Source organism: Camelina sativa, chromosome 11 (genome assembly GCF_000633955.1).
Source record: "Camelina sativa cultivar DH55 chromosome 11, Cs, whole genome shotgun sequence".
Taxonomy (NCBI): Eukaryota; Viridiplantae; Streptophyta; class Magnoliopsida; order Brassicales; family Brassicaceae; genus Camelina; species Camelina sativa.
The window spans coordinates 30,367,264-30,380,947 of NC_025695.1; the positions used below are offsets into that span (position 1 = coordinate 30,367,264).

Genomic DNA, 13,684 nt, shown 5'->3' on the forward strand with positions numbered 1-13,684 from the left:
GAGAGAGAGAGAGAGAGAGAGAGAGAGAGAGATAATGAAGAAGGAAGAGAGACTTTTGTTATATTTGATTAGCAATATGTTTTCAGTTCTATTTTAGAAAAGACTAACGAAAACTAATCTAATTTTAGTGAAATGTGTATATTTGCAAATTCGATTTTGGGTAGCATATTGCCCTCACACGTTTGTTAACAATTAGCTACTATTAACTTCATAGAAACGAGAGTGTTTCGGTCTCTTTGGTTGTTGGTTAGTTAAAGACAAACTTTGTAATTATTAACCGTAGTTGTTGTAGTCGTATATATATATATTTTTTTTTTGAATCTACTTGTAGGCGTAATTTCATAACAAAATTATAGTGTGAACGAATCAGTGAACTATTTAATATACAGTACATATCCAAAGATAGATGAAATGAAAGATGGCTATTATTTCCTTTAAAAGTGGGTCAACTTTATGGTACTACATGAAACATATTTTTCATTTTTTTATAAGGGAAAATCACTAGTTTGACCTAAATTGAGCAGTTAATTGCTAGATTAACTCCTAAAATTTAAGGGTCAGTTGGGTTAGTTTTATACCGAAAATACCCTTTTTTGCTTTGTTAGGAAAAAAAAAAAGTCAATATTACCCTTGGTTAAAAATTCCTGCAATTTCGTTTTTCTTTTTTTTTTTTATAAAAGTCTGCCATACAAGTAATGGCAGATTAATTTGTAAGTGGCAGATTTATTGTCGATGGCAGTTTTTCTTTGGCAGACTTATTTTAGATGGCAGATTAATTTGCAGAGTTTGACGGCAGATTTTGTTTCTATGGCAGATTTATTTGAAGTGTGTAACGACAGTTTTTTTGTGAACAACAGATTTTCTTAACGCGACAGACTTATTTATAAAGTCATGACAGATTTTCATTGTTTTAGTCAATTTTCTTGGAATTTTGTGGCAGATTTTTTATGATTGTTGTAACAGTTTTATTTTTCACTTAAAAAATCTGTCACATTGCGACAGATTTATAAACGTAAAATTAATTGCTAGTTTGACATATAGTGGTGACAGATTTTTTGTAAGTTATGACTGATTTTTGGATTGATGGAAAAATCTGTTGTTTGATAACAGATTTTCGAAAGTCTTTTTAAAATTGCTATATTGACCCACATGCACAATATACGTTATGGCAGATTTTCTTATGTTATGACAGTTGTTTTTTCCTACTAAAAAATCTGCTGCTTGATAACAGATTTATTATATATGAATACAATGATAACAAATTTGTTTTATGTTGATATAGTGACAGCAGATTTTTTAGTCATACTTTATTTTTAAAAATTATATTAAAACAATAAACATCATATTTTTTAATCATTTTGTTTTTTTCATAATCATATTTTTTAAATCAAAATATTAAATGCTATATTGTATTTTCGTTTTAAAAAAAAATAACAATTTTTTTAGGTTTTTAGTCTATTTTTTAATCATTTTATATTTTTCATTAATCATATTTTTAAATCAAAATATTAAATGCTAATATTAAATGCTATTGTATTTTCGTTTTAAAAAAAAATATATAACATATTTTCTAGGTTTTTAGTCTATTTTTTAATCATTTTATATTTTTCATTAATCATATTTTTAAATCAAAATATTAAATGCTAATATTAAATGCTATTGTATTTTCGTTTTAAAAAAAAAAATAACATATTTTCTGGGGTTTTAGTCTATTTTTTAATCATTTTATATTTTTCATTAATCATTTTTTAAATCAAAATATTAAATGCTATATTGTATTTTCGTTTTTAAAAAAAAGCTAAAAAAAATCTGGGTTTTTAGTCATTTTATCTAAAAATTGTGTCATTCTAGTTATTGGATAAATTGGAGTGTTAATCTAGCAATTAATTGCCAAATTTGTGTCAAACTGGTATATTTTCACTTTTTTTAATAAAAAACTTAAGTTGGTGGTTTTTAATTAGAACTCATCAATGGTGGAGAAAAGTAGTCTATGTTTATCATTACAATAAATATTCTTCGTGTTGGCAGAAAATAAAATGCCTCACATTTTGGTTTAAACGAAAATTTAAGATTAAAAGCCCTATTACAATTAAGAAAAAAATATTAAACCTACTACCAGCAAACTTCTAAATTTAATTCAATAAGGTGTCAATAAATCTAAGAACTTAGGTCCAAATTGCGCTTTAAAGAAAATCTTAATTATCACCTAATATATATACTTAAAGACTAGTCTCTACTCTTTACTAATGTACAGAGGACTAAAAGAGACATAGATAGATCACACGGCTCTCTAAACCTTAGAGATATACTCGAACTCACACATAAGATAAGAAGATAGACACTAAAAAGACTTCCTCCTACTCATATAACTTAAAAACTAACAACATTTAAATAAGTGTATTAAGGCAACATTTAATTGTTGTTATTAAATATTATTTTAAAACATATACAGTACAACCAAATGACTCATGTCTCCACATTTTCGGCATTACAAACAGTTTTCCTCATATCCCCTCAAAAAGATAAGAGCACCAAAACCCATTTACGACCACTTATTTTTTCGTCAGCTTTTTTGGTACACTACAGTTCATAATTTTGGACCTTTATGTTTTTTATAAAGCTACATCTATAACCCAAAAGTTTTGCATACAAAACTGACAAAAATTTCAAACATAGAACCAAAAAACTTCAGTAGAATTTAGGATCTCACTTAATCTTACTCCATACATATATATATATACATACAAGTACAAACCAAAGATTTTTTATTATTATTTTACTAACTCTCTCTCTGGTCTGGTCTCCAACTTCGTTCTTCACTTGAGGCTTATGAAACACTACACTAAGAAACTAAACAAGTTCTCCTAATGAACAACAACATTAAACAACATGAAGCGAGTGATGCAAAATGAGATACTTACTACTTTACAAAGAGAGATCATTTTGTGTCTAAGATCTTAATACATTACACTAGTCTTTTCAATTCTTCAATATGCCAGCTTTGATCAATAGTTTTCTCCGACTTTGGTCATTAAGGCAACTTTGAGCTGGTCATGATTGAAAAACTGGCTCCCCATCTTCACGGTAGCTTGTTGAATCATCAAATCATTCACAACGGATAAACTCGCATGATTCACTTCCAAATCCAACTCCTTAAGCGCTTCCATGAATCTAGCACCTGGATGATCCTTCTTGCTACATTGTACACGTATCATCACATCCCAACCTATGATCTTCACATCAATCTCCATCTCTATCGACGTATCTTGATTCGAACATTTCCGTTCTCTCGCCCTCGACCCTCCTCCGCCTCCTTTCCCTTCCTTGTTTACCCCATCAAGCCGCTTCTGAATCTCTTCTTTATCGACCTCCGCTTGTTGCAGCTTCGACTTAAGCTCATTGATATACGAAATAGCATCTCCAAGAAGAGAAGCTTTATCCATCTTGGAAACGTTAGGAACCACAGCTCTCAAAGAGTAGAACCTCTGGTTTAACTTCTCTCTTCTCTGCCTCTCGGCTTCAACATGATTCAACGGCTCTTCTCTTCCATTCGCCGGTTTCCTCCCACGTTTCCTCGGCTTCTTCTCCGGTGGTTCAACAACAATCGCTTCCTTAACAACAGATGCTTCGAGATCAGAATGATCCGAATCACCAGATTTAGCAGCTGATCGAACCACAGTGCTAAAAGAAAGCATCCCTTGATCGTTGTTACCCCCTTTAGAAACCGGAGACCTCTTCTTCTTGTTACTCTCGTTGTTACCACAGAAACTAAAAGTCTCGTTCGACTTCAACCCACCTTGAAAGTTCCCATTTTGATTCAACCCAGAGCTCGAAAAGTTCAACTCTCTCTCACCAAGACACGAACTTTGACGATTATGATTCTCAACAGAGCTTATATCATTCTTCTCAAGCTTCGAAATCCGATGAGAATCTGACTTTGAATTAGAATTCGAATGATTAACCCTCGCCGGAGATTCGATTCCGGTGTTCGTCGCCGGTTCACTAATCCAAAGAGCTGGATCGTTCTCACCTTGATCTGGGTTGAGATTAAAACCCCAAGAACAAGCTTCACCACCATTGTTACCACCGTTGTTGGAATTAAACAAGCTGTTAACTTTATCCATCAGATCTGAGCTTTGGCTAATAGCTTCCGAGGAACCAAGCTCAACGACGCCGTTTTGAGCAGCGATACACACCATCGTCTTCAACCCATAAATCTGACCTTGACCAGCTCTTTTACAACCCGACCCGGTTAAAGCACCCGACCCGGACAACCAAATCACACGAGAGTTTAGGAAAGATTCACCGGGAAGTCCAACGCCGTTAGGGAAGCTCTGAGTCATCGAGACTAAGAAGAACCATTCAGTATCCGTGACTTCCTCGTCGTTTGATTCATCGGAAACTCCAATTCCGCCGGAGATTAACGAATTAAGCTCGCGGATCACTCTTTTCCGATGCTCTTGCTCCGCCGTGTTGGTGTTGTTCTTCTTCTTCTCTTTGTCTTCTTCTCCTTTGTAGTAACCATCACCCCAACCGAGGATCACAGTGTTGTCTCCCGTTGATGAATCGAAGTCGTGCGAGATCTGCCAGAAGATAGCGTAAGTCCAGTTCTCTCCGGCGGATTCTATCAAAGCTTGGAGACGTTGTTGGAGAGTGTCTTCGTTGAACTGAGGAGGAAGAAGAGATTGTGGTTGTGGTTGTGGTTGTGGTGGAGGAGGAAACAGAGATGAGTGCTGGTTTGTTCCGATGAAAGCTTCCATCGCCGCCGCCGATGCGTCATCGTCGCCGGTTGTTAAGAAATTGATTGATGATGTTGTGCCGCCGTTCATGTGAACAGCCGCCGGGTTTGAAAAGGGTAAGACTTTTCCCGGTGAAAGGTGAAGACTTTTTTTTTCCGGTGAGAGAGAGAGAGAGAGAGAGGTGACGTGTTGGATGAAAAATCAAAATAGGGAAAAGCTAAGCAAATGGCGTTTAGTGATTGTTTGGAGAAGATGATTCTCTCTTTTTTATTATATTTTTTTTATATATATTACAACTGTAAATTTATACATTATTATTTTCTTCTGACAAATATTAAAAAGCTTATATAATATGAGAGTTGTAACTTGTAACATATTATAAGATAATAAATACTACGAATTATTTTAATTTTTTTTTTGTTGACATCAAATATAGCGAAATTAAAATATTCATGGTGTGATAATTTTTGTTTAATGAATTTAGTCACAATTATGATATTATTCGGTTTGCACCACACATAAACCTGTCAGCATATTTATTTTGGACATACATTGAAAATTATGTTTTGTGTGTAGCCCACTTTTATTGTTTGGGTCCTCTGTGTAAGAGAGTAGTCGTTTCTGCTTTCCATTTTGTTTTTTTTTGTTTTCTTTCTTTCTTTCTTTTTTTTTTTATATTTTATTTTGGGATTGGAAACCACTTTGATATTTTAGTCATGGCATATAGTACTGTACATACTTGGATTATTATACTATTTTACTCTATATTAACCACATTTTTTTCCATCAACAGTTAATTTTTTATCGTTATCCTATTGTTAATTTATGATTTTGAAAAAGTTACACATGATAATGCCAACCAATAAAATAAATAAAATATCCCCCCACACAAAAAAAAAAGAAAAAAGAAGAAAAGTATTGAGTGAAAAAGACAACATGTACAGTATTCGATGGTTTTAATCACGATGGCTAACGATGATCCTCCACTTCACGTGATTCTCGTGGATGATGTAATTACAAAAGGCTTTAGACCCACTCACTAATTAACTAATAAGATTAATTGACATTACATTATAAAGTAATCCGTATATATCTTTAAGTTCTTGCCAGATTTGCAAGACATTATCCATGTCACTAAACACAAACAATGTAATTAAGCAACGTGTTCTAGAGGAATTGGTGTACTAGTTACTATTATGGTAACTTAATTTAATACCTTAACATGCTTCCATTAAAATGTCCATCTTTAGAATAATCGTCAAAATAAGTTTTAATGTTGAAATTCAACAAATCGAGTTTAATACGATGATTTAAGTTAATAATTTTGTGTTTATGGTTTAGATTTCATGTTTAAATATTTATAAGCTTCCGGCTAAAGTTTATATTTTACAATGTTTGTTAAAAAAAAATATTTATACAAAACAGGCTTCTTTTACTATTGGGCCAGTAAAGCCCATATGATCTAGTATTGATCCGCTAATCTAATGTAAGGCCTTCTCACAATAACAAATCATAAACGTAAAAAATATAAAATAAATAAATTACCTTTACATGTTTCGTAAGCAAAAATAAAAATAATAATCTGCTTTGTTGAAGAGTCGATCCATCTTCATCACCACTTTCAGAAATCTTAGATTTTGGGGGAAATCTTCTCTACTTCTTCCTTTTCAGATTTCTAATCAACTATGGCGACTGAGAATCTCACCGATAAGAATGTTGTTTTCAGAAAGCTGAAATCAAAACCCGATAACAAGGTTAGGGTTTTTTTTTTTTCCCATTCTCTCCGTATAAAATTGAATTGAATTTGGTTTGGTTTCGATCAGATCTGGAAGTTATAAGACTCTAATCTTCCGATTGGTTTGTGATTTTGTCGGTTTCTTAGGTGTGCTTTGATTGTAGTGCGAAGAATCCAACTTGGGCTTCGGTTCCTTATGGGATCTTCCTATGTATCGATTGCTCAGCTGTTCATCGAGGTCTTGGTGTTCATATCAGCTTCGTGAGGTAAAATTTGGATTCTTACTCTCTGGAACACTGATTTAGCATTTAAATTGAACTCTCTCTGTGTTTAATTTTCTAGCTTCAGGAACTTGTAGATTTCCACACTTCTTGGTTAGGGTTTAAGCTTTGATTATACAGGACGATGTTGACTTCTTTTTTTCCTCTTTCACTATTCTATATATAGCATTTTACTTTGTTGTAGATCTACTTGTTGAATATAATACCATTCATTGTTTTTATGTCATTAGCTCTAAATAGTTTTGTTTTTGTGAAGGTCGACGAATTTAGACTCGTGGAGTCCTGAGCAGCTAAGGACAATGATGTTTGGTGGGAACAACCGAGCTCAGGTTTTTTTCAAGCAACATGGATGGAATGACGGTGGCAAAATCGAGGCTAAGTACACTTCAAGAGCTGCTGATTTATATAAGCAGACTCTTGCTAAGGAAGTTGCTAAAGCCATGGCGGAAGAAGCTGGTTTAACGGCATTGCCTTCTGTTGCTGCTTCTCAGCCTTTGGAGTCATCTAAGAACGGGGTTTCTTCTGAACCTCCGACAAAAGAGAGTTCTTTGGTTAAGCAAGATGAGACTGTCGTCTCCTCTTCTTCGCCAAAAGCTTCTCAGAAAGTTGTGGCTAGTACTTTTAAGAAACCTCTTGTGTCGAGAAAGACAGGGAAGACTGGTGGTCTTGGTGCTCGTAAGCTTACTACTAAGGTAAAGGTTTTCGTTTTTTTTTTTATTAAAGAATGATAGCTCGCTTCTTGTTTCTTGGTTTTGATTAGATTTTTCTCTATTGTTATGTAGCCAAAAGATAACCTCTATGAGCAGAAGCCCGAAGAACCTGTACCTGTGATACCTGCTGCTTCTTCAACTAACGACACATCATCTGCTGCTGGATCATCATATGCTTCTCGATTTGAGTACTTCGATGATGAGCAGCAATCTGGTGGGCAAAATGGCACACGAGTGCTTAGCCATGTTGCTCCACCAAAGTCATCGAATTTCTTTAACGAATTTGGAATGGACAGTGCTTTCCCTAAGAAATCAAGCTCAAGCTCATCCAAAGCCCAGGTTAAGAAATATGCATTTTTAACAGGACCTAAGAAAGATATAGAAGTCAATTATCATATCCTCTTTGCTTAACTGTATTTTGCTTACTTAGGTTGAAGAAACAGATGAAGCAAGAAAGAAGTTCTCAAATGCAAAATCAATCTCCTCTGCCCAATTTTTTGGGAATCAGAACAGAGATGCCGATCTGGACTCAAAAGCTACCCTTCAGAAGTTCTCAGTATGTCCTAAACCTCTCAAACTCTATATTAACTTTTCTTTAAGTCTCATTGTTGATACATACCTAATGCAATTACATATCTAACAGGGTTCAGCAGCTATTTCAAGTTCCGATCTGTTTGGCCACGGACCAGATGATTCCAACATCGATATTACTGCGAGCGAACTCATCAACCGGATTTCGTTCCAGGTAAAATACCGAGTAGGATCAAATTCTTCAGCTTTTCTTGACTCTGCTTATTACTTTTTATTTATTTGGACTTTGTTTCATTCCACAGGCGCAGCAAGATATGTCATCTCTTGCGAACATAGCTGAAGAAACAAAGAATAAGCTGGGAACATTTGCCTCTAGTATATTCAGTGATCTTCAGGATAGAATGCTGTAAGAACACATACAGATATCTTTTGATTTACAGAGGACACATTGTCAGATCTAAAATGCCATTTTTTTTTGTTTGGTTTTGTAGTTGAAAGAGTTATTTTTGTGGTATGTAAGATGTTTATCTGGAATTTGATCACTTGGTGGATGATAGTATATGACTATATGTTGTAATGATACTAAATACAAAATTTGGTCACCTGAAAGCTGAAAAGGGTCATACTGCATGTAGATTGTCAAAATGTCTCAAGTTTTCTGAAATTGTTTGCTAGATATTGGTTTTGCACTTAATACTGTCTGCAAGATATTGTAAGTAAAACAATAAGTTGAAATTAAAATACAGAGGTCGAAACTTATATAGCCAATCAAAACTTTTGTAGGAAAAGCAGAAACATTGAGAAAGCGAGCAGATGGTTTTTGAGTGTTTGTTTGACCTTATCGGGAACTTGTATTAACCAATTCTATTTATTTTCTTCTAATTTCTTGATAAAAACATGGGAGAGTTACTCTAATATTACATAAAAGGTTCTTTATTACAAAAGTAGCACACAATAGTTGTTAATTACTAGACTAAATTTTGTATCTTTAGTATCCTTGAAACTATTATTGGGAAAAAAACGTAATTACGGCCAATGCCATTAGTGGAAAAAAAAAATATTGAGAACTGGGAGAAAGTCTACCGATTCTTTGATGGTACATTTATTTGGTACATCAAGTCGGTAGTTATAGTTTGTATAGTTAGGTGCCTGATAGTAGGTGTACGTCAGATATTATTGGTAAACTTAGTTGTAGTGTTGGTACACTTATCGGTTAACGTAGATCAAATCGATAGATATATGATTTCGTTAGATTGAGTTGGTTGAGGAATTGCCCTTGATAATAGACTTATGTTTTTAGCGGGTATATCGATCGACGTAAAAGGGTGGGAAGATATTTATGGTAGGCTAATGGCCTGTTGCGACAGATTTATGTGACAGCCTTCGCCCGTTACAGATATTTTTGGTATACTTTGTTTGTTTTTTGAAATAGTTTTCGTAGTGTATTGGTAGACTTCTAGTCTGTGGTAGATTTAGTAAGCATTTTTGACAGCTGTAAAGTCTTACCAGAATAATACGAATTTGTTTGAGCTGGCAAAGACAGTCTAGCGTTGCGATAGACTTATTGGAGGAAGATCCAAACACGTTTGCTGTCCTTCCGATTAATGGTGTTCATGTAATAAAGTTTGGAGCAGATTCATCAATCGTGTTCTGTTTGTCGGCCGGAGCAAACGTCTTTTTCCTACTCAGTTTTGGAAATCTTTCCTCTGGGTTCATCCATGGAAGAGCAAGATATCATTTTGGTGTGTGGGAGGTGGAGGGTAGACAAAAAGCGATGGTTGTTTGATGTTGGTACTAGCAAAGGGTGCAGGATTATAATTGCCGATAAAGAAACGAAGTTTGAAGACTTTAATGTTATGGTGTTCGATGACTTTGGTTTCTGTGAAGGAACTTCCGGAATACAGTTGAGCTATATGTTAGATAGATATAAAAAAGCGAATGTTATATGCCACCGGTGATTGTTTCGAATGGTCGGCAGTTTCAAAATTTTCTCAAACAGTGCAGGGGTGAACTCATCCGGCTATGCGTTGAGATTGAAGATAAATCTGGTGAAACCTTGTTCGAGGAAGTTAAACCGAAAACCACAGAACCAACACCCAAGACCCCTGAAGTCGTTGTAGATGATTTCGTAGGCGTGGCAGAGGAAATGGGACAGAAAGATGAAGAGTACGAGAGTCGGAAGGTAGACGGTGAAGATAATGTAGGAAAGGATGTAGATGAAGATGAAGCAGATGACGAGGAGAACAATAGATTTGATTACTGTGACGACAACGATGGTGTAAGTTCAGGGGATGAAGACTATCGGCTGTACTCCAACTTCGCCCCGGATGGAGCAGAGGAATCATTGGACGACGAACCTGGGGGTGGGTCTTGTAGAGAGGAAAAGGTGTGTAACAAAGAATCAAATATCCGTACCCGCAAGACTAACTCTGCAACTGATGCAATTGAGAAGGAGGTTCGCAAAATAGAAAACGGAGGTGGTGATATTGCTGTAGGGGATAAGTTTGATAGCAAAGAAACGTTGGTGGCAAGGTTGAGGGTGTTGAGTGTATTAGATAAATATGATTACAATGTTCGATATTCAACGCCCAGTTTGTTAATCGTTGAGTGTTGGGTAAAAGGTTGTAAATGGAGAATACAGGCTTCAACCATGGGTGATTCGTCGGTGTTTCATATTCGTAAATATTGTCGTGAACATACATGCTCTGTTACGGAACGATATGGCCGTAACCGTAATGCTACACCACCAATCCTAGCTCATTTATAGAAGGACTATGTTGGTGGTGTGGGAGTTTCTGTTGTGCCAAATCTTGTTGGGGAAGGGCTCAACCTACGATATGGTGTACATGTGGGCTACTGGAATACTTAAAATGCAGTCTTTTTAATATGTTTGTTTTTTGGTTGGCTTTGTGTACGTGATGGTCTATAGGGTGTACACGGAGAATTTTCTTATGTTGCTAGGGGGCTTTGTGTACGTGAAGACGTAGTGGAAATAATAACAAACTGATCGTAGCTTTAGTTTGTTGGTTTTCTCAGAAATTAGTTGATCCTATGGCCTGCATTGCACATATATATAATTCGATCTAGTTGATATTGTTCAATGCTGATGTCTTTTACTGACCATTTTCATATAATAGCTTGGCTACTGGAAGGCAAATCGTACACTTATAAAGGCGCGGGAGTATGTTAGGGGTACACCTGAAAGTGGATACGCTGAATTACCTGCATATTTATACAGGCTGAGGTCCTATAATCCGGGGACCCTTACTAGACTGGTCGTTGATGCAGAAGACATATTCAAGTATGTTTTCATTGCGATTTCTGGATGCATTAAGGGTTTCAGGTATATGCGAAAAGATGTAGTTGTAGATGGAACCTTTTTGAAAGGTGAATTCAAAGGGACTCTTCTGATAGCGACAACACAAGATGGGAATTTTAATATTTTCCCTTTGGCGTATGTGGTTGTTGATACAGAGAACGACAAGTCGTGGGAATGGTTCTTTACGCAATTCAGTAGTGTAATTCCTGATGATGAAGAGCTTGCACTGATATCTGACCGGCATAAATCTATTGGTAAAGCTATCGGTAAAGTGTACCCCCTGACAAGTCGTGGAATCTGCACTTATCATCTTCACAAGAATATTATTCAGAGATTTAGTGGGAGCGAAACATTCCGGCTGGTAAAAAATGCAGCTGCAGCGTACCGTGTAGTTGATTTCGAAGAAATCTTCTAGCAAATTCAAGAAGCGAATCCGCAACTGCATGCTTACTTGCTGCGTGCAGATGTATCCAAGTGGAGCAGGGCACACTTTCCTGGTGATAGGTACAACTTCACCACGAGCAACATTGCAGAATCGCTAAACAAAGTACTGAATCCTGCGAGAGCCTATCCCATTGTAGAGTTATTAGAAGCTGTTCGGAATATGTTGACACGTTGGTTTGCTACAAGGAGAAAACAAGCTGCCGCAATGCCAACTTTACTCACCAAAGGAGTGGAGAACCTGTTACAGGTATGAGATTCATTAACATATCCATCGATATATATGTTATTGAAAGGAGTGGAAAATGTTAGTGGATATGTTGTGTTCCGTAGGTTATATGAACTTACGCTTTCATTTACTCATAGGCACGTATTGAACATTCAAGGCGTTTAAAGGTTCAAGAAATTGATGAAGATCGATTTCAAGTAAGTTGTGGTACCTCAACGCATGTTGTCAATCTGAGGTATAAGAGGTGTTCATGTAGGCGTTTTGATCTAGAGAGGATGCCATGCGTACATGCGTTAGGAATCCTCCAAGATGGCCAAAGATGTCGAGGATGAAGTCTTTTGTCGAAGTTGCGTTGGAGTCGAAGCGGCCCTGTAAACAGCATGCTTGTTCAGTGTCAACAGGTTGGCCACAACCGTACAACATGTCCAGCTAATACGTAGTGTAGGGGCGACAATAAACGTGTTCTCTTTATCTGGTGTGCACTTCACATTTGGTCCGCAACAATAGTAGTACCATATTAACGTTTTTGGTGAGAGGAGGTCCTTATCATCGGTTATTAAATGTTGTCTGTACCTTTTTTTTGATGTCGTGTGAGGATAATACTCGTTTTTCCTAAGTGCCACCATCGCTTTTTGTAACATGTTTACGATGGACCTTTTTAAATTTGTAAGCCCAGCCTTAAGTTTGACTATAATTGTTGGAGAAATTGGTCTCGGCTGCCCTAGTTGGGCCTATTACTCGTGTGGGCTTTTTAGAAATGTCAAGCAAACGATTTAGTGTTTGAATAAGATACTTACAAAAGCGAAGATATATCTGTTTGTGTATTTTATGTGGTCCATTAGAGAGATCATAATGCGATGGAAGGATAGTTTTGCAAATGGTTTAACCACATTCACTGTACATGTCAACGGACCAAAGAACTATGTTACTTTTACCGTTTGTTCGATGTACGGTTGATAGCAAATATGTACGTAAATCGTAGATAACTATTGTTGTATACGTACATAAATAACGTTGTACTAATTTTTATATTTTGTTGACAAAATATAACCATATATTATCCATAATCAGCGTAACATTCGGTTCATTCAGAAGTACAAACACACCGGAAAAAAAGGAATAGATTATAAATTGCATAGATCTGTGATGGTTCTTTCAATATTCTAAACTCTCTGAGCTCTCCCTTTCGACTGTCTAGTTCCTTTCTTCTTAAGGCCCTGTATTCTCCCCTATGAGCTCCATTATATGTTTTATATAGTAACATCCAACGAATTCAGATCTGCGGTAAATATAGAAAGTGTATTAACGTATTTGACGGTAACAACATATTTTAGTAGATTTCTTTATAGAAAAACAAACAGCTTACAGCGCCTTATGATGTTCCATTCCTACGAATTCTGGTTTTATATAGATTTTCGAAGAGGCAACTGTGTTGACAAGACATGGTAGACCTACAGAACATTTACAAAATAAGATAAATATGGTTTCACAAACTATTTTCCTTATCTGATCTATCAAATCGAACGTACCTTCGTAGCTTCCAACCTTCCAGAACCGCAAAATACAAAAGACGGGTTCGGATGTAAAAGTAAGATGACACCTGTTTGCTTCCCAAGCATTTATGAAGCGAGCTGCATAGTCAGCTATGGCACGACACTTCAGGGTTTCATTCCTACAATTTTCTCATGTTAATATAGAT

At 35.9% G+C, this 13,684-nt stretch overlaps 2 protein-coding genes across 2 annotated transcripts; one reads left to right on the plus strand and one right to left on the minus strand.

Moving 5' to 3' along the window:
* On the minus strand, positions 2,676-4,993 carry LOC104724698 (transcription factor MYC3-like). The gene has a single exon (XM_010443248.2). The coding sequence runs from the start codon at positions 4,827-4,829 to the stop codon at positions 3,006-3,008; it is 1,824 nt and encodes a 607-aa protein (XP_010441550.1). The 5' UTR covers positions 4,830-4,993; the 3' UTR covers positions 2,676-3,005.
* LOC104724699 (probable ADP-ribosylation factor GTPase-activating protein AGD9) lies at positions 6,283-8,605 on the plus strand. The gene is made up of 7 exons (XM_010443249.1): positions 6,283-6,493; positions 6,622-6,740; positions 7,012-7,447; positions 7,538-7,804; positions 7,896-8,021; positions 8,109-8,210; positions 8,299-8,605. Exons 1-7 carry the CDS (start codon positions 6,425-6,427, stop codon positions 8,404-8,406), a joined length of 1,227 nt encoding a protein of 408 aa, XP_010441551.1. The 5' UTR covers positions 6,283-6,424; the 3' UTR covers positions 8,407-8,605.

Bases quoted from the DNA above. Each gene is read 5' to 3' on its own strand.
- LOC104724699 (XM_010443249.1), top strand. From the start codon at position 6,425: ATGGCGACTGAGAATCTCACCGATAAGAATGTTGTTTTCAGAAAGCTG. The intron at 6,741-7,011 runs GTAAAATTTGGA...GTTTTTGTGAAG, and splicing joins GTTCATATCAGCTTCGTGAG to GTCGACGAATTTAGACTCGT. The intron at 7,805-7,895 runs GTTAAGAAATAT...TTGCTTACTTAG, and splicing joins CAAGCTCATCCAAAGCCCAG to GTTGAAGAAACAGATGAAGC.
- LOC104724698 (XM_010443248.2), bottom strand. From the start codon at position 4,829: ATGAACGGCGGCACAACATCATCAATCAATTTCTTAACAACCGGCGAC.